The sequence below is a fragment of the Tachyglossus aculeatus genome, chromosome Y1, assembly GCF_015852505.1.
Source record: "Tachyglossus aculeatus isolate mTacAcu1 chromosome Y1, mTacAcu1.pri, whole genome shotgun sequence".
NCBI lineage: Eukaryota > Metazoa > Chordata > Mammalia > Monotremata > Tachyglossidae > Tachyglossus > Tachyglossus aculeatus.
In genome coordinates this window covers 31,259-52,057 of record NC_052093.1, presented here as the reverse complement: position 1 = coordinate 52,057, position 20,799 = coordinate 31,259, and the positions used below count along the sequence as shown (strand labels likewise).

Below are 20,799 nucleotides of genomic sequence, written 5' to 3'. Positions count from 1 at the left end.
CAGGCCAATCTCTCAGTCAGTTAATCATATTTACTGATGACTTACTCTGTGCAGAGCACTGTACTGAGTGCTTGGAAGAGTACATTATAACAATATAATAGACAAATTCTCTGTTCAAAATGAGCTTGTAGTCTAGAGGTGAGATAGACATTAATACGACTAAATAAATTACAGAAATGTATATGAGTGCTGTGGGACTGGAAGATAAATAAAAGGAGCAAGTCAGGGTGAGGCAGAGGGAGCTGAAGAAAAGGAAAAGAGGACATAGTGAAAGCCTCTTGGAGAAAGTGTGCTTTCAATAAGACTTTGAGTTGGGGGAGAGTAATTGTTTGTTGGATATGTGCGAGGGTTTTTCAGGCCAGAGGCACCATGTAGGTAAAAGGTTGGAGGAGAGATAATAATAATAATAATATTTGTTAAGTGGTTACTATGATAGAGACACAGTACTAAGTGCTGCAGGTAAATTGTGTTCTAAACTGTCCATGTTCCAAATGGGGCTAACAATCTTAATAATCATTTTACAGATGAGGCAACTGAGGCACAGAGAATTAAGTGATCACACAGCAGACAAGGCTCTGATTAGAACTCAGGTCCTTCTGATACCCAGGTTCATGCTCTATCCACTAGCCCATGCTGCTTTGTGACAAGATAGTTGTACAGTGAGAAGGTTAGCATTGGAATGAAGCAAGTGTGCAGGTTATGTTGCAGTACGAGAGAAGGGAGGATGAGATAGGAGGAGGCCAGGTGATTGAGTGCTTTGAAACTAGTGAGGAGTTTCTGTTTGATGTGGAGATATGTGAGCAACCACTGGACATTCTCGAGAAGAAGAGAAATATAGCTTGAATGTTTTTGTAGAAAAACAATCTGGACAGCAGAGTTATGTATAAACTGGAGAAGGGAGAGATAGAAGTCTAGGAGGTCAGCAATGAGACTGATACAGTAGTTCAGGAGGGATAGGATGAGTGACTGTATTAACATTATAGTAGTTTGGATGAAGAGGAAAGGGAACATTTTAGCAATGCTGTGAATGTGGAATTCATTCATTCATTCATTCATTCATTCAGTTGTATTTATTGAGCACTTACTGTGTGCAGAGCACTGTACTAAGTGCTTGGGAATCAACAGGATTTAGTGATGGACTGAATTTGTGGGTTGAATGAGAGAGAAGAAAGAAGGATAACATCAAGAAAGGATGAAGGTGCCAGCTAGAGTGATCTACACAACAGTCAAGGGGAGGACATGCTTTGTGAGGGAAGATAAGGAATTTTGTTTTAGACATATTAAGTTTGGGATGACAAGAAGACATACAAGTAGAAACATCTTGAAGGCAGGAGCCAATGAGAGACCTCAGAGAGGAAGAAAGATTAAAGCTGAAGATGTACATTTGGATATCATCTACACAGAGTTGATAGTTGAAGCCATCAATCAATCAATCAATCAATCAATCATATTTATTGAGCGCTTACTGTGTGCAGAGCACTGTACTAAGTGCTTGGGAAGTACAAGTTGGCAACATATAGAGACAGTCCCTACCCAACGTTGGGCTCACAGTCTAGAAGGGGGAGACAGAGAACAAAACCAAACATATTAACAAAATGAAATAAGTAGAATAGATATGTACAAGTAAAATAAATAACTGAATAAATAGAGTGATAAATATGTACAAGGAGGAGGTAAGACGGGGAATGGAGAGGGGGACGAGGGGGAGAGGAAGGAGGGGGCTCAGTCTGGGAAGGCCTCCTGGAGGAGATGAGCTCTCAGTAGGGCCTTGAAGGGAGGAAGAGAGCTAGCTTGGCAGATAGGCAGAGGGAGGGCATTCCAGGCCAGGGGGATGATGTGGGCCGGGGGTCGACGGCGGAACAGGCGAGAACGAGGCACGGTGAGGAGATTAGCAGCAGAGGAGCGGAGGGTGTGGGCTGGGTTGGATCCCGGTGGCGTTGGGCCACGATGGACACGGGACGCCTTTCGCCATTACAAATGCCTCTGGTCGCACAGCTCCCAATCAGCGTGTCCACCACATGGCTGACGCTCAGTTCCACCATCCCCGATTCTACCTGCAGGGCATAGGAGATGCAATCCTGAAACTGGTCAGGGCGCGGCCGGTGGCCATTCACACACACGTCTCCCACTAGTGTCCCCTGCTGCCTCAGCCGCCCCAACAGCACACCCGGCAGCATGGTCCTCCCGGAACCTTTCTGGAGAAGACCGGGATGCCAAACAGGGAGTGCTGGGTTTAGGCCTGGATGCCACTTGTCCGGTCGCCGTCCTGCTAGGCGGTCCCTCCGTGGGGGTGGGAGACCCCCAGCCCAAGGAGACCCCCGGATGCGTGGACGCTCTGAGAATGCAGCAGAAGTATCTCTGCGCACCGGTTCAGAAGATGAGGTTGTGCAGAGGCGATTCCGCTGGATTCCCGGGGATGCTGGTGCGGTGGCTCAGTCCCCTCGGCCAGGTGGTTGGTTTCCTCACCTTCTGCAGCATCTCTATGGGCTTCCACTGCTGGTTAATCGAGAGCAACTTTTGAGGTTTGAAGCCATGTGAGTGATGGAGTTATCCAAGGGAGTGGATATAGATGGAAAATAGAAGGGGACCCAGAACTGAACCTTGAGGGACCTCACAGTTAAGAGGCAGAGGAGGAGTTTGAGTGGCCAGAGATATAGGAGGAGAACCAAAAGAAGACAAAGTAAAGCCTAGGTTGGATAATGTTTCCAGGAGAAGGTGATCGAAAGGCAGTCTCTCCATCTCAAAGTGCCCTGTTTTGGGCCGACAAAGTAGCCTCGCTCTCTCATGAGGAACCCCAGGACATTTATTGGCTGGCCCAGTGTCTCTACCTGATGGCTCAGTATCACAGGGCAGCCCACGCTCTTTGTTCTCGCAAACCAGACAAGTTATATGAAGCCTGTCGATATATCGCAGCTAGGTGTCATTATGCAGCTAAAGAACACCAGCCAGCCCTTGATATCCTTGACATGGAAGAACCAATCAACAAGAGATTATTTGAAAAACACTTGAAGGATGAAAGTGGCTTGAAAGACTCCTCCGACTGGGAAATATCCCAGTCCTCAATCAAGAGCTCTATTTGTCTTTTATGAGGGAAAATCTACGATGCCCTGGATAAGAGAACCCTCGCCACACATAGCTACAAAGAAGCCTTGAAGCTCGACGTCTACTGCTTTGAAGCGTTTGACCTTTTAAAATCACACCACAAGCCGACGGCCCAAGAAGAAAAAGAACTTCTGGAATCTATACCTCTTGGCAAGCAATGTCCGGAAGAGCAAGAATTGCTGCGGTTTCTTTTTGAGAATAAATTTAAAAAGTATAATAATCCCAGTGAAACGCTCATCCCGGAATCCGTGGACGGCCTGCAGGACAAGCTGGACGTGGTGGTGTCTTTAGCGGAAAGGCATTATTATAACTGTGATTTCAAAATGTGCTACAAGCTCACCTCTGTAGTAATGGAAAAAGACCCTTTCCATGTCAACTGTTTACCTGTGCACATAGGGACACTCGTGGAATTGAACAAAGCCAACGAGCTTTTCTATCTCTCTCATAAACTAGTGGACTTGTACTCTAGTAATCCCATGAGGTCACTGAGGCCCAGAGAAGTGAAGTGGCTTGCCCAAGGTCACACAGCAGACAAGTAGAGGAGTTGGGATTAGACTGGGCTCTTGCCACTAAACCACGCTGCTTCTCAAATATTTATTTTCCTTGTACATATTTATTCTATTTATTTTATTTGGTTTATATGTTTTGTTGTCTGTCTCCCCCTTCTAGACTGTGAGCCTGCTGTTAGGGACCGTCTCTATATGTTGCCAACTTGTACTTCCCAAGCGCTTAGTACAGTGCTCTGCACACAGTAAGCATTCAATAAATATGATTGAATGAATGAATGAATGAATGAATCTTGCTGTGAGTTGAGGCTCTGGGCTCCTTGCCTAATGTTTTATTTAGTGGCTGTCTGGCCAGTCCCATTTCACCCCAATCCTAAAAGCCCCTTCACCACTGGAGGTGGACAAGGGGGCCTACAGCATTCCAGTTAGTTGTTTGTTTGTTTTGAATTCAGCTTTGCTATTAATTGGTTGGTTTTAACATGACAGTCATAAGGTTACAAATCTGGTCTAAAACCAATAATCAATCAAAAATATTCATTAAACTAAGTGTTTAGGAGAGTAAAAGAGTAGGAAAACACGCTTTCCCTGCCCTCAAAGAGTTTATATTTTAATAGGAGATACAAACAAAAACTGTTTACAAATAATGAAAGCAAAATCAATCAGTAGTAATGATTAAGCATCTACTGTTTACCAAGAACTGTCCTTCCACCACTACTACTACTACTACTACTACTACTACTACTACTACTGTACTACAAACTGGGATAAATGAAAGATAATCAGGTCCTACATGGGGTTCACAATCTCAGAAGGAGGATGAACATGTATTGAATCCCCATTTTGCGGCTGATAGGTGGAGGAGCCGGTTTGGAAACCAGGTCCTCCGACTCCCAGGCCAGTGCTCTTTCCATGAGGCCATACTGCTTCTCTGAGCACTTGAAGCACAGAGTACTAAGCACTTGTGAGGTGCAAGTTAGTAAAAGTAAACACTGTCCTCAAGAAGTTTCCAATCTAATGGGTGAGTCATACATGAAAATATGTAAGAGATAGGGGAAAGAAGGGAAAAGAAATATGTACATAAACTATTGCTTAAAACATAGGGTATATTATAGGTTCAAAAGTGTAAGAAGAGGTTAAGAGTACATGAATGCTTAGTTAGCAAAGTGTGTAAGTGGAAGTTGGGGGGATGTAAGATAAGATTAGAAATTAATCAAGGAAGGCCTCTGGAGGAAATGTGATTTCAGGTGGACCTGGATTATGGGGAGGATAGTAGCAGTAACAGTATTTACTTAGTGCTTCCTATATGTCGAGTAAAAGCTTGGAAAGAGTATGAAAGCAGGAATTAGATATGAACCCTCCCCTTCAAGGGACTCATAATCTGTGAACAAATGTGGGGGAAAGGTCATGCAAGGACCAATACACAAAATAAAAACAAAAGTCAGTTGGGAGCTCTGCCTGGAAGAGCAGAATTTCATGATTCAGAGTCTACAGCATTCCCAAATCTAATGCAACGGCTACCACAGCCAATACCCTTCCCGAGATTTTAATCAATCAAACAACCAATGGTATTTATCAAGCATTTACTATTAGCAGAGTAATGTACCAAGTACTACAGAGAGTACAATGCAACAGCGCTTAGTACAATGCTCTGCACACAGTAAGCACTCAATAAATATGATTGAATGAATGAATGAATTAGCAGACATGTTGCCTGACCATACCGTAAGATGACCTACTGGTGCTGGTGAGGTTCTCTTTCTCACAAGGGTAATGGAAAGCAAAACGGGATAGAGTCTCCTTGATGGTTTGGAAGGGAACTGGTACTTATTCCCAGGAAGGGAGGGTGGCCAGTGCACAAACACACTGTGGGGAAGCAGAGAGATTTCTCACCTTTATAGAAGTGAGCTGAGGATGAAAAGGGAGGAGAGGCTGCCATTACCAGATGTTTCATTCTGCTGGAGTTGAAGGGGGCCTGAAGAGACACATAAGAGGCGTTTATACCAGGTCTGGTGAGCACAGAGGACAATGGGGACAGGCAGAGAGTTCCTCAGCTGAAATGGAAGGGCCAAGGATAGTCCATGGGGTGAACACTGTGTTCAGTTGTTGGGGAAGAGAGGGAGAGTTGTGGTCTGCTAGGTATGATGAAGGAGAGAGTTCTGGGGGTGGCAGGCATAAAGAGAAATGGGAGAGTAGGAACAGAAGAGGAAAAGGCACAGTTAGTAAATTAGTTTGAGAAGGAATAATGTGAGCTGAGGTGTAGTGAGAGGAGTGGAAAAGTAGGAGGGATAATGCTGATTAAGGCTCAGAGCAAAAAGAAGTTTATGGTCAGAAGCACAAAGCATCAGAATAAAAACCAAATAAATTGAATAATAATAAAGAATATGATAATAATACTAATTATAATTATTATGGTACTTGTTAGGTGCTTACTATGTGCCAAGCACTGTCCTAAGTATATTTAAGTTAATCAGGTGGACACAGCCCCGTCCCTCATTAGGCTCACAATCTAACTAGGAGGGAGTAAGATTGAAACCCCATTTTACAGATGAGGTAACTGAGACATAGAGAAGTGAGGTGATTTGCCCAAGGTTACTCAGCAGACAAGTGGTAGAACCAGGAGTAGAATCCAGGCCTTCTGACTCACAGCTCTGGGCTCTTCGCATTAGGCCACACTGCTTCTCTATTACACAAATATAACTATGCCTAGGTACATGAGTGCTGAGTATACATCACTATGGACTGGTAGTTTTAGGGAGGGGGAAGGGCAGCCTGCCAAGGTCAGGTCAGTGTAGAGCCAAGATCAGCTTTCTGTAAAGCAGCTTGGCACATCTCCCTAGTACTAAATCAATTAACACTTCACCACTCAGTGTGGAGCACTAGCTTCTCTGAGGTGTTTGAGTGGTTCATTGTGATCTCCCAATTCAAGGGGATGGATTCAAATACTTCAACATGCTTGTGAACAAATCACATCAAATGTCACCTTTCTTTATAGGCAATATGTGGGACTAAGGAAACAACACAGGTCCATTCTTATTTAGTCAACTGTTCTCCCTGGATGGCTTAAGGGATTGCTGTGAAGTAGTAGGCAGGAAATTTTCAACCATTGTTTGTAATCATTGTCAAGGGGCTTTCTTGCAATGTTTTCAGAATGGCACTCAAAGCCCTTTCCCAGACAGCGGGAGCAAGAAACCATCTATCAGGTGTAATCTCCCTAAAATCTCCCCAGCCCCCCTGCAAGTCCCTACTCACTCCTACCCTTCTTCAACTCTCCCATTTTTCCTAGAGAAGATCTCCTGTCTTCTTTCAAAATCCACCCCCTCCACCTGCGCATCTGACCCTAATCCTTCGCACCTTATCAAAACACTTGCCTCCTCCCTTCTTCCCTCTCTAACAGCCATTTTCAACTGTTTGCTCTCCAATGGCTTCTTTCTCAGAGGTTTCAAACACGCCCATTTCTCCCCTGCCCTAAAAATAACATTCCTTGACCCCATGGCTCCCTCCAGTTATCACCCCATCAGAATCCTACCATTCCTCTCCAAATTCCTTGAGAATTGTCTATACCCACTGTCTCAAATTCCTTTCGTCCAAATCTCTCCTTGACCCTCTCCAATCTGGATTTGTTCCCCTTCACTCCACAGAAACTACCCTTTTGAAGGTCACCAATTGATCTCCTTCTTGTCAAATCCAATGGCCTCTACTCCATCATAAACCTTTTACATCTCAGTTGCCCTCTACACTGTTGACCACGCCCTTCTACTGGAAACATTATCCAACCTTGGCTTTACTGATTCTGCCCTCTCCTGGTTCTCTTCCAATCTCTCTGGCTATTCATTCTCAATCTTATGGGCTCCTCCTCTACCTTTCACCCCCTACACGTGGGGGTCCCTCAAGATTCAGTTCTGGGTCCCCTTCTATTCTCCATCTACACCCTCTCCCTTGGAGAATTAATTTGCTCTCAAGGTTTCAACTATTACTATGTGGATGATACCCAAATTTACATCTCCAGGCCTGATCTCCCTCCCTTTATATAGGCTCACATTTCCTCCTGCCTTCAAGACACCTCACCTTGGATTTCCCTCATCACCTCTAACTTTAAAATGCCTAAAACTAATCTTTTTATGGCATTTATTAAACACTTACTATATGCAAAGCACTGTTCTAAGTGCTGGGAAGGTTACAAGGTGATTAGGTTGTCCCACAGGGGGCTCACAGTCTTAATCCCCATTTTACAGATGAGGGAACTGAGGCACAGAGAAGTTAAGCGACTTGCCCAAACCCACACAGCTGACAATTGGCAGAGTGAAATTTGAACCCATAACCTCTGACTCCAAAGCCCGTGCTCTTTCCACTGAGCCATGCTGCTTCTCTTCTTATCTTTCCACTCAAACCTTGTCCTCCCTCTCACTTTCCCATCACTGTAGGAAGCACCACGCTCCTTCCAGCCTTACGAGCCCATAACCTTGGCATTATCCTTGATTCCTCCCTCTCAATCAACCCAAATATTTAATCCATCACTACATACTGTCAATTCCACCTTGACAACATCACTGAAATCTGCCCTTTTTTCTCCATTCACTGCTACCACCTTAATCCAATCACTTATCCTATCCCCCTTTGATTAATGTATCAGCCTCCTTGCTGACCTCCCATTTTACTATTCACTCATTCATTCATTCATTCATTCATTCAATCGTGTTTATTGAGCACTTACTGGGTGCAGCCCACTGTACTAAATGCTTGGGAGAGTATAATTCAGAAACATTCTCTGCCCAAATGAGCTTACAGTCTAGACAAGGGGATTCAGGTGTTAATATAAGCAAATTACAGATATGTACATAAAAGCTGAGGGGCTGGGAGGGAAGATAAGCAAAGTGAGCAAGTCAGGGCAATGCAGAGGGGAGTGTAAGAAAAGAAAAGGGTGATGTGTCCTTGAAAGCAGGGAGAGTAATTGTCTGTCACATTTGAGAAGGGATGGCATTCCAGGCCAGAGGAAGGACATGGGTAAGCATCGACAGTGAGATAGACAAGATTGTGGCACAGTAAGAAGGTTAGCATTAGGGGAGCAAAGTGTGTGAACTGGGTGATAGTAGAAGAGTAGCAAGGTGAGGTAGGATGAGGCAAGGCGATTGAGTGTTTTAAAGCCAATAGTTAGGATTTTTTTTGATGTGGAGGTGGATGGACAACCACTGGAGTTTCTTGAGGAGAGGAGAAATGTGTCCAAAGCATTTTTATAGGAAAATGATCTGTACAGCAGAGTGAAATATGGACTGGAGTGGGGAAAGACAATAGGCTGGGAGGTCAGCAAGAAAACTGATGCAGTAATGCAGAAGGGTTAGGATTAATGTTTGTATTAACATAGTAGCAGTTTGGATAGGGCAAAAATGCAGGTTTTAGTAATGTTGTGATGGTTGAACCAACAGGATTTAGTAATGGCTTGAATATGTGTGTTGTCAAGGATAACACCAAGTTTACGGACTTGTGAGATGGGAAGGATGGAGGTGCCATCTACAGTGATGAGAAAGTCAGTGGGAGGAAAGGGTTTTGGTGGGAAGATACGGAGTTCCATTTTGGACACATTAAGCTTGAGGTGACCGAAGGACATCCAAGTAGAGATGTCTTGAAGGCAGGAGGAAATGAGAGACTGCCGAGAGGGAGAGAGATAAGGCCTGGAGATGTAGATTTGGGTATTATCTGCATAGAGTTGGTAGTTGAAGCCATGGGAGCAAAATAATTTTCCAAGGGAGTGGGTGTAGATGGAGAATAGAAGGGGACCCACAGAGCCTTGAAGGACCCCCTCAGTTAGGGTGCCTAATTTAGCCTGCAAAGAAGACAGAGAGGTAATGGCCAGAGAGATAGAAGAACCAGGAGATGACAGCGTCAGTGAAGCCAAGGTTGGTTAATGTTTCCAGTGTTGAAGACAGCTGAGAGATTGAGGAGGATTAGAATGCAGTAGAGGCCATTGAATTTGTTAAGAAGCAGATCATTGGTGACCTTTGTGGGGTGGTTTCTGTAGAGTGAAGGGAATGGAAGCCAGATTGGAGGGAATCAAGGAGTGAATTGGAGGAAAGGAGTTTATAATATAAGGTGTAAACAACTTGCTCAAGGAGTTTGGAGGTGAATGGTAGATGGGAGATGGGAAAAAACAGGAGGAAGCCATGGGGTCAAGGGAAGGTTTTTTTAGGATGCGGAGACCTGGGAATGTTTGTAAGCTTTGGGGAGGAAGCCACTGAACAGCAAACAGTTGAAGATGGCTGTTAGGGAGGGAAGAAATTAGGGGACAAGTGTTTCGATAGGGTTCAAAGAATGGGGTTGTATGTGCAGGTGGAGGGGGTGGATTTTGAGAGGACTCAAGACATAACCTCTAGAGATATTACTGGGAAAGATGGGAGAGTTGAAGAGAGGGCAGGAAGGAGGAGAGGCTGAGGAGGAGCAGGGGCGATTTTAAGGAACCCAGGCCTGAGAATGACAATCTTCTTAATAAAGTAGGTGGCTAGGTCACTGGTCAAGAGATGGGGGGATGCGGGGGCAGGGGCCTGATGAAGGAGTTAATTGTTTGGAACAACTGGCAAGGGCAAGGGTATTAATAAGGAGGGAGAAATAATTTTGCTGGCAGAGGAGAGCATGCAAGGATAAATGAAGGAAGTTGGCCTGATATTTAGATTTCCACCAGCCTTGCTCTGCACCTCATGCACAAGAGCAAAGAAGGCAGACTGTGCTGATGACCCAGGGCTATATGTTAGTAGTCCGAGATTGACAAAGGGCTACATGAGCAAGTGAGTTGAGTTCAATAGGGAGGGTAGTGTTGAAAATGTCTATTTGATTATCAAAGGAGAGTAGTTTGGGATATGGAGGCCAAGTGGGGCATGATGAGTTGTGCATATTAGATGGAGTCAAAAGATCAGAGGTCTCTGAGGGGGAATAGTATGGATTTATGGGGAAGGGGTGTGTGGGAGAGGAGGCTAGTGAGGAGATTGTGATCAGATAGATGGATTTCAGAATTGGTGAGGGCAGAGATTGTGCAGTTAGAGATGATGAGATCTAGTGTGTCCAAGTTGGAGTGTGGGTGGGGTGAGGTGGAGCAGGTCAGCAAAGTTGAGGAGTGATAGAAGGTGGTCAGCAGAAGGGTCATCAGCAATGTCTATGTGGATACTGAAGCCCCCAAGGATTAATGTGGGCATGGAGAAAGAGTGAAAGAATCTGAGAAAGGGATCAAAATAGTTAAAGAAGTTGGAGGTGGGACCTGGGGATGGTAGATGACAGTTACTAAAACCTGGAGTAGGTGGTAGAAGCAGATGATGTAGGCTTCAAAGGAAGGGAAAGAAAGGGATGGAGGAGGTAGAATGTTGTGAAAGTGGTACTGGAGTGTGGAGAAGGAAGCCAACACCTCCTCCTTTCCCAGAGGGGAAGTAGGAAAAGAGGAAGCCCCCTCTGGAGAGAGCAGTAGAGGAGATTGGGAGACCCAGATTTCAGTGATGGTGATAAGGAGTGACCAAGTCAGGAACAGGTCAAGGATTAGAGAAGCAGCTTGGCTCAGTGGAAAGAACACGGCCTTTGGAGTCAGAGGTCATGGGTTCAATTCCCGGCTCCACCAATTGTCAGCTGTGTGACTTTGGGCAAGTCACTTCACTTCTCTGTGCCTCAGTTACCTCATCTGTAAAATGGGGATTAAGACTGTGAGCCCCCCGTGGGACAACCTGATCACCTTGTAACCCCCCAGCGCTTAGAACAGTGCTTTGGACATAGTAAGCGCTTAATAAATGCCATTAAAAAAAAAGTGAAGCTTCCTCATGATGGAGCAGAGTTTCCAACACCACACTTGGATGAAGCTGTCGAGGGGGGAGTGGAGGAGGGAACAACATGAGGGGTGGGGACGATTTGGATGGAAGTAAGTTGACAGGGGCCAGCGTGGGGGGAGGGAGATGAATGGTGGCATTGAGACAGAATAATAATAATAATCATATTTGTTAAGCACTTGCTATGTGTCAAACACTGTTTTAAGCTCTGTCATTCAAGGTAGGAAGACGGGGCTGGGAAGAGGGGTGGGGGAGGCGCAAGGGAAGGGGAGAGGTTAGGTGGCAGATTGGGCAGGGGAGGTAAGGTGGGAGATGAGTACTAAAATGGGCTGACAGGAAGGAGGGGATTGAAGGGTCATGGTGGGGTTGGTGAGGTAAACGACAGCAATAACAACTTAATACAGTGATACCCAAAGAAGATGGCTGAATTGTCTTTGGGTGGTTGAGAATGAAAAGGCCAGGAACTAGGAGAGCCTTGAGAAGATGGTTGAATTGTCCTTGGGGACTTGGCAGTGAAGAGGCCAGTGAATGGCTGGAAACTGCCTGGGTTGGGGACTTGGCAGTGAAGAGGCCAGTGAATGGCTGGAAACTGCCTGGGTTGGGCAAAGTAGGTGTGAAGGTGTAGTCAAGCCTTAATCCTGCTCATGCATATACATGCTTAGCAAATACCATCATTATTATTAGGAGTAGTAGTAGTATTACTATCACTGAATATATATGCTGATTAGCTCTTGCATGTGCATTACTGTCACTGAATATGTATACTAATTAGTTGCAGGGAAACTGTGACTGGCAAGGTCTTGACTTACCTTACCAGCAACAACCAATAACCAACCGCCACCTGAAGTCCTGGGACCCCGGTTATCGCTCACTCCCCTATCCATTCACTGCTTTCGTACCACTAACCCACAGCCCTGGATCACTGCCACTGTCCTCCTCCTTCGCTCTTATGCTCAAGCTGCTGAACACTGCTGGCGAAAGTCTAAACACCAAGTCAACCTTGTTCACTGCAAGTTTATCCTTTCCTGCCTTAACTCTGCCCTCTCCTCTGACAGACAAAACTATTTCTCCTCCCTTATTGACACCCATGCCCATCATTCCCGTCAGCTCTTCCATACATTTAACTCCCTTCTCTGGCCCCCTATTCCTCACCCTCCTCCATCACACACTCACAACGATCTGGCCTCCTACTTCATTAGTAAAATTAACTTCATCAAGTCTGAGCTCCCCAAAGTCACTCTTCTGCCTTCTCCAACCCCACTGCTCTCAACCCTTTCTGCTACGCTTCCATCCTTCCCAGCAGTACCCTCTCCGCTACTCTCCCATCCTTCCCAGCAGTACCCTCAGATGAGATCTTCTCCCTCCTCTCAAGTACTACTCCAGCCACCTGTGCTTCTGACCCCATTCCCTCTCATCTTATGAAATCTCTCACCCCTTCCCTCCTCCCCTCCTTAACTTCCATCTTCAACTGCTCACTCTCCACTGGTTCCTTCCCCTCTGCCTTCAAACATGCCCATGTCTCCTCTATCCTAAAAAAACCCTCTCTTGACCCCACCTCCCCTTCTAGTTTTCACCCCATCTCCCTCCTACTATTCCTTTCCAAGCTCCTTGAACGAGTCTTCTACACCCGCTGCCTCGGATTCCTCAATGACAACTCTCTCCTCGACCCCCTCCAATCTAGCTTCCATCCTCTATGTTCCACTGAAACTGCCCTGTCAGAGGTCACCAATGATCTCCTTCTTGCCAAATCCAACGGCTCCAACTCTATCCTAATCTTCTTCGACCTCTCAGCTGTCTTGGACACTATGGACCACCCCCTTGTCCTCAATACGCTATCCAACTTTGGCTTCACAGACTCTGTCCTCTCCTGGTTCTCCTCATCTCTCCGGACATTCATTCTCAGTCTCCTTTGCGGGCTCCTCTTCCCCCTCCCATCCCCTTACTGTAGGGGTTCCTCAAGGATCAGGTCTTGGTCCCCTTCTGTTCTCTATCTACATTCACTCCCTTGGTGAACTCATTCGCTCCCATGGCTTCAACTATCATCTCTACGCTGATGACACCCAAATCTACATCTCTGCCCCGGCTTTCTCTCCCTCCCTTCAGGCTCAGGTCTCCTCCTGCCTTCAGGACATCTCCATCTGGGTGTCTGGCCACCATCTAAAAGTCAATATGTCCAAGACTGAACTCCTTATCTTCCCTCCCAAACCCTGCCTCTCCCTGACTTACCCATCACTGTAGATGGCACTACCACCCTTCCCATCTCACAAGCCCACAACCTTGGTGTCATCCTTGACCCTGCTCTCTCGTTCACCCCTCACATTCAATCCATCACCAAAACCTGCCGGTCTCACCTCCGCCACATCGCCAAGATCTGCCCTTTCCTCTCCATCCAAACCGCTACCTTGCTTGTCCAATCCCTCATCTTATCCCGACTGGATTACTGCATCAGCCTCCTGTCTGATCTCCCATCCTCCTGTCCCTCCCCACTTCAGTCTATACTTCACGCTGCTGCCCGGATGGGCAAGAGCTCCGGGTATGTTACTCCCCTCCTCAAAAATCTCCAGTGGCTGCCAGTCAACCTAAGCATCAAGCAAAAACTCCTCACTCTCGGTTTCAAGGCTCTCCATCACCTCTCCCCCTCCTACCTCACCTCCCTTCTATCCTTCTACAGCCCAGCCCGCATCCTCCGCTCCTCTGCCGCTAACCTCCTCACTGTACCTCATTCTCACCTGTACCACTGTCGACCCCTGGCCCACGTCCTCCCCCTGGCTTGGAATGCCCTCCCTCCGTACATCCATTAGCTTTCTTCCTTTCTTCAAAGCCCTGCTGAGAGCTCACCTACTCCAGTAGGCCCTCCCAGACTGAGCCCCCTTTTTCCTCTGTAGGGATCCCCCACCCTACATCCTTCACCTCCCCAATGCACCTGTATATATGTTTGTACACATTTATTACTCTATTTATTTTACTGGTCCATATTTACTATTCCATTTATTTTGTTAATGAGGTGCATCTACCTTTTCTTCTATTTATTCTGATGACTTGACACCTGTACACGTTTTGTTCTGTTGTGTGTCTCCCTCTTCTAGTCTGTGAGGCTGTTGTTGGGTAGGGACCATCTTCATATATTGCCAACTTCTACTTCCCAAGTGTTTAGTACGGTGCTCTGCACACAGTAAGAGCTCAATAAATATGATCGAATGAATGAATGAATTTAACTTTAATTCTATTTATTCTTACGACTTGACACCTGTCCACATGTTTTGTTTGTTGTCTGTCTCCCCCTTATAGACTGTGAGCCCGTTGTTGGGTAGGGACCATCTCTATATGTTGCCAACTTGTACTTCCAAAGCGCTTAGTACAGTGCTCTGCATACAGTAAGCTCTCAATAAATACAATTGAATGAATGAATGAATCTCCCAAATGCTTCATACAGTCTTCTGCATAAAGTGCTCAATAAATACAAATGAATGAATAATGAATTAATGAATGAATCCATGAGAAGCAGCATGGCTTAGTGCAAAGAGCCTGGGCTTGACAGTCAGAAGTTCTAACACCGGCTCCACAACTAGTCAGCTGTGTGGCTATGGGCAAGTCACTTAACTTCTCTGTGCCTCAATTACCTCAGCTGTAAAATGGGGATTAAGACTGAGCCCCACATGGAACAACCTGATCACCTTGTATCTACCCCAGTGTTTAGAACAATGCTTGACACATAGTAAAAGCTTAACAAATACCACCATTATTATCATTATTATGAATGACCTACCTGCATAGAAGATCGGGGCTCCCAAAGTCTTGAGGAAGTAATCCCCCTAGTCCTGCCCCCGGCAAGGTTGTTAATTTAGGGGACAAAAATGGGGCATGGGCATGGCCTCTCTCTCCTACAACCCATTTTCAAAAAGCCCTAAATATGAGGTGGCCCAAGCGAAGCCTCTGGGGAACGGTGGCCACCAAAGCTTGCATCGCTTAGCCACCAACTGCCCTCTTCATTCATTCAATCGTATTTATTGAGCACTTACTGAGTACAATGCACTGTACTAAGCCCTTGGGAGAATATAATACACATTCCTGTCCACAGTGAGCTTCTTCCCCCTCCCTGTGGTCATCCTCCTCCTTCTCTTTACTCTCCTCATCCTCCTCTTCCTTGTCATCTTCCCCAGTGATTGACTTTGAACAGAGGGAGGCCACTGCACCAATCTGGAAGGAAGGCACCGAGGCCAAATGAACCCAGAGTTGGCCTCCGCCCTCTTCCTCTCCATCCTCCAGCTTCTAGACTATGAGCCCACTGTTGGGTAGGGACCGTCTCTATATGTTGCCAACTTGTACTTTCCAATCGCTTAGTACAGTGCTCTGCACACAGTAAGAGCTCAATAAATACGATTGAATGAATGAATCCACACTGCTACCGTGTAAAATATAATCACTCATCCTAATCAGTCTGGATCAGCCTCCTTGCTGACCACCCAGCCTCCTGTCTCTCCCTTCTCCAGTCCATGCTTCACTTTGTTGTCTGGATCATTTTAATACAGAAACGTTCAGGCAATGTTTCCCCACTCTTCAAAAATCTCCAGTGATTGCTCATCCACCTCTGTATCACTGGCTTCAAAGCAGTCTATCACCTTGCCAGCTCTTATCTCGCTACTCCCTGCCCCGCCCACACTTCCCTAACCTAATCCTAACCTCATTATACCTCGATCTCATCTATCTCACTGCTGACCCCTGATCCACGTCCAGCCTCTGGCCTGGATCACCCTCCTTCCTCATATCGGAAAGAAAATTACTCTCCTCGGCTTAAAAGCCTTATTGAAGGAAAATCTCCTCCACGAAGCCTTCTCTAAGCCTTCTTTTCCTTTTCTTCGACTTCCTTCTGCGTTGCCCTGACTTGCTCCATTTATTCATTCCCCCTGCCACCCCTCCCAGCCCCACAGCACTTAGTTCAGCTGTGTGTTTCTGGGCAAGACACTTGACTTCTCTGTGTATGTTACCTCATCTGTAAAATGGGGATTAAGACTGTGAGCCCTCACGTGGACAATCTGATTACCTTGCACCTTCCTCAGTGTTTAGAATAGTGCTTGGCACATAGGAAGCGCTTAACATATGCCATCATTATTATGTACATATCTATAATTTATTTATATTAGTGTCTGTCTTCTCCCTCTAGACTGTAAGGCTGTTGTGGACAGTGAATTAGTTCACTTTAATATTGTGAACTATTATATTCACTTTCATATATCTCCCAAGCGCTTAGTACACGACTATTAACGCAATGCGCGCTCAATAAATACGATTGCCTGACTGGCTGAACTCCGAGTCCATCAAGGAAGTGGCGCGAACGTCAGCCGCCAAACCGCGCAGCCGGAGGGAAGGGGCAGGGCACGACTCGAACGGGAGAAGAAACGGGAAGGTGAAAAGCCGCAGTAGCATGCGACGGAGATTGCTAGTGCTACCGCAGCCTGCGATAAAGTCAGGTAAGCGCGCAACTAAGAGGAAAAGGAAGGAGCGTTGTGCTGTGGGTCACGACACCGAAGGGCGGGGCGAGCATCAGGGAGGCGGGGATTGGCCAGCGGAAAGGGGTACAGCGGGCGTCGGCGGTGACGCGCACCACGGCGCGGGGGCGCGCGCGTCTAGCGTTCTCTTTGTGCGTTGCCGAGAACGGGAAAAGGAGGAAGAGGTGGCGGTTGGGGCCAAGTGTGTCCTCGCACTTTCTTCGGCGCCTTCCTGCGGACCGGCTCCCGACCTTTTTCCCCTGTTCCCCGTTCCGAGAGGGTGACGGGCGGCGGCAGCCGGGCTGGGCAGGAGAAGCAAGAGCGAGGGCAACGAATCTGCGGCTCTTGCCGGGAGTGGGGAAGGCCGGGGCCGCGGAAATGGAGAACTCGCAGCTGTGTAAACTGTTCATCGGCGGCCTGAATGTGCAGACGAGCGAGTCGGGCCTGCGCGGCCACTTCGAGGCCTTCGGGACGCTGACGGACTGCGTGGTGGTGGTCAACCCCCAGACCAAGCGCTCCCGCTGCTTCGGCTTCGTGACCTACTCCAACGTGGAGGAGGCCGACGCCGCCATGGCCGCCTCGCCGCACGCCGTGGACGGCAACACGGTGGAGCTGAAGCGGGCCGTGTCGCGCGAGGATTCGGCCCGGCCCGGCGCCCACGCCAAGGTGAAGAAGCTGTTCGTCGGCGGGCTGAAGGGCGACGTGGCCGAGGACGACCTGGTTGAGCACTTCTCGCAGTTCGGCCCCGTGGAGAAGGCCGAGATCATCGCCGACAAGCAGTCGGGCAAGAAGCGAGGCTTCGGCTTCGTCTATTTCCAGAGTCACGACGCGGCGGACAAGGCGGCCGTGGTCAAGTTCCACCCGATCCACGGCCACCGCGTAGAGGTGAAGAAGGCCGTGCCCAAGGAGGACATCCACCCGGGCGGCGGCGGCGGCGGCGGCCCCAGGCCGGGCCGGGGGGGCCGGGGGGGCCGGGGCCGCGGCGGCGGCGGCGGCCGCGACCAGAACGGCCTGTCCAAGGGCGGTGGCGGCGGTTACAACAGCTACGACGGCTATACTAGGGGCGGTGGTGGCTATAACGCCTATAGTGGCGGCGGCTCCTCGTACGGCGGAGGCGACCACGGCAACGGGTTCGGCGGCTTCGGCAGCTACAGCCAGCACCAGTCCTCGTACGGGCCCATGAAGAGCGGGGGCGGCGGCGGCGGCGGCAGTTGGGGCGGCCGCAGTAACAGTGGACCCTACCGGGGTGGCTGCGGCGGGGGTGGCGGGGGCTATGGGGGCAGCTCTTTCTAAGAGGGGTAGGCGAGGGCGTTCCGTGGGGCTAAAAGCCCAACCCGGGGTCAACTCCTATAAGTTCGATCACTCACCTCGCGGGGCCTAGGTCGTCAGCGGTAGCCCCTTGGGAATAGGGGTTGCCCGTTCGCCTGCCACCCTCCACCCCACTGAAGATGGACTCGGCCCCACGTACACATTTTGTGTTACAGTCATTAATGGACTCTATTTTTTTATTATTACTTGGACTTTGGTCGTTTTTATACTAGCAAACTGTGTCGTGTTTGGTTTTGGGGAGGGAGGTCTTGCTGATTCTGTAGCAAAACCCGCGTGGGAGGGTGGGAACAAGAGGGAGGGACTTTGTTGTAACAACTTGATACCTGGCTACTGCATTTCCTAGAAATATAATCTAATCCCATAACTGGAATTTTGAAAGTTGTAAAACACAAATCGTATTTACGTTTGTTTTTAATAAATCATTATGATTGACCGTAACTGTGTAACTTCTTTTTCCTAGCAACCCTTCCGAATGTTTTAAGGGATTTTCGTTTGGAGGGATGATTTTTTTATGTTTTTGTTTTTTGGTTGTATGGGTTTTTTTTACCATTTGAAATGTACTCAGAGGAACTTTAAAAGGTCCTGACTGCCCTATGTGGTACCTTGCTAGTTAGGGTTTTACTGGATTTTGTCCCTTACTGACAAAGCATGTCAGGGTGGATGTGGTTTGTGTTTAAAATAATTCATTCACACTTTTCAATTGCCATCCACTATCCTGTATGATGTGGGTTGCTTGCCCCCCTGGTTGAATTTTTTTTTTAGTAAATTTTGTGAACGTATGTACCATGTAGTTTTGAAGAAATCGTTTGTTATGCTTGTGTCATCTATACATATATTGTTAAAGTTTTCAGGTGGCTTAGTTTCAGGCCTCAAATTTAAAATGGATCATAACAGGTGAGGATGAATCACCCTGAATCTAAATGCATAAGTTGTATTTTCAGAGGAGCAGGTAGAATTTTTTTTTTCTTACACTTATTTGAAATGTCCTCCTTCTTCTTTCCGAACCTTCTAGGAGACCGAAGTAGCACCATCTAGTGGCAGATTGGCCCTGTCTGCGGTGTGCGGTAAAAGTGTACCGGTTTGAATAATTGCATTAGGTTTGGAAACTGGTTATCAAAATAACCCGTGGACCTGAAATAGTTGCAAACCAGAATGTAACTAAAGATTCACTTCTCAAGGCTGTGGATCCCAAATACCTATTACAGCTGCTTGGACTCCCATCTAAACTGAAAATGTAAAACTGCGGTGCCTAGCTTAGGCCCCTGCCCCAACCTACTAAGATTGTGAGCCAGCTAAGTGTGCCAGTAATTCAGGAGCCAGTTATATAGCGTAATATCTGTGTATTCTGCTTGATTAACAAATGTGTATTTGCAGCCCTTTCACATTCAAGTGGTTTAGAAATGTGTAATATGGGATATCCATGGATAGAAATACAGAATTAGCAACATTTATTAATATTGCAAATAAAGAATTCATTTCTCTACATGCTGAGTGGAGTATATTTGGTAACAAGGCTGGAGGGCCACAGGAAAGGTGAGCCAAATTAGTGTTTCTAATTGACCCCGAGTTATTGTAATGCAAATAATGTTCATTTGATTTTTCTTTAGGTCTTAAGTCAAAAATATATGCTTTAAACCAAGATGTCTTCAGAAAGTGAGGTAACTGGATATTATTTTATCAACAGAGTCAGTTGTCCTAAACTCTAATCTGTAAATTTAGAGCTTTTAAGTGAATGAAGATTGTGAGAAAACAATTACAAAATCTAACTGGCTGGCCAAGCTTTTAATAGATACTGTACAAGGTGGAGGTGAGATGTTGGTAAGGGCAATTTAGAGATTGTGTTGCTGAATCTTTTTGATAAGTAAAAAGAATATGGGTGAGAGTGTCTTTAAGAAATGGTGAATCTCCGTGGAGAATTCAAACAATCCTTTGTTTGAATAAAATTGAGTACTAATGCCTGTTTACCCAAGATAAGGACTTTATGAGGTTATTTGGGTTTTAAATATTCCTCTGGTTTCCAGTGGTGCAGAAGCTGAGGGTAAACTTTCTAACGCAGTTTTTATTTTCATATCTCCCTCTCTCAAAGTAAGGGTCTTTCACGTAAAGCCCAGAGGTGCACTCTTAACTCTTAAGTGCTGATGGAAACAAATTTACCTTGGTGGAATCAAATGGCTCTGTAGGAAAAATGAATGTCAAAATTTAGTAATCTTGGTTGGGATCTGTCAGCTTTTTTGGGAAAGTCACTAATGCATCTTCATTTTGACTGGATGAAGGATTTTTTAAATCTTATTTCTTTATGCCCTCTGTGTGTAGGCATTCATACTTGTGTGTCTCAAGTTTCTCTTTAATTCTCTCCTGACCCCCTCCAGTCTGATCACAAATGATCCTAAGTCCAACAGTGTAGTCTCCGTACTAATTACCAACCTCTCAGCTGCATTCCACTCTGTCAAACGTCCCCTTCTAGATGCATTATCCTACTTTGGCTTCACTGACGCTGTCCTTTTCTAATTTTCCTCTTATCTCTCGGGTCACGCATTCCAAGTCTCTTTCACTGCCTCCCACCCAGTAAATTGTTCCCATCAA

The 20,799-nt window shown here is 46.6% G+C and overlaps 1 protein-coding gene across 1 annotated transcript; it reads left to right on the top strand.

Moving 5' to 3' along the window:
* Window positions 1-17,054: 17,054 nt before the first annotated feature.
* LOC119946650 (heterogeneous nuclear ribonucleoprotein A0-like) lies at window positions 17,055-18,180 on the top strand. The gene has a single exon (XM_038768067.1). The coding sequence runs from the start codon at window positions 17,266-17,268 to the stop codon at window positions 18,178-18,180; it is 915 nt and encodes a 304-aa protein (XP_038623995.1). The 5' UTR covers window positions 17,055-17,265.
* Window positions 18,181-20,799: the final 2,619 nt, after the last annotated feature.

What these genes read in the sequence shown, in the direction of transcription:
- LOC119946650 (XM_038768067.1), top strand. Translation starts at nt 17,266, where the DNA reads ATGGAGAACTCGCAGCTGTGTAAACTGTTCATCGGCGGCCTGAATGTG.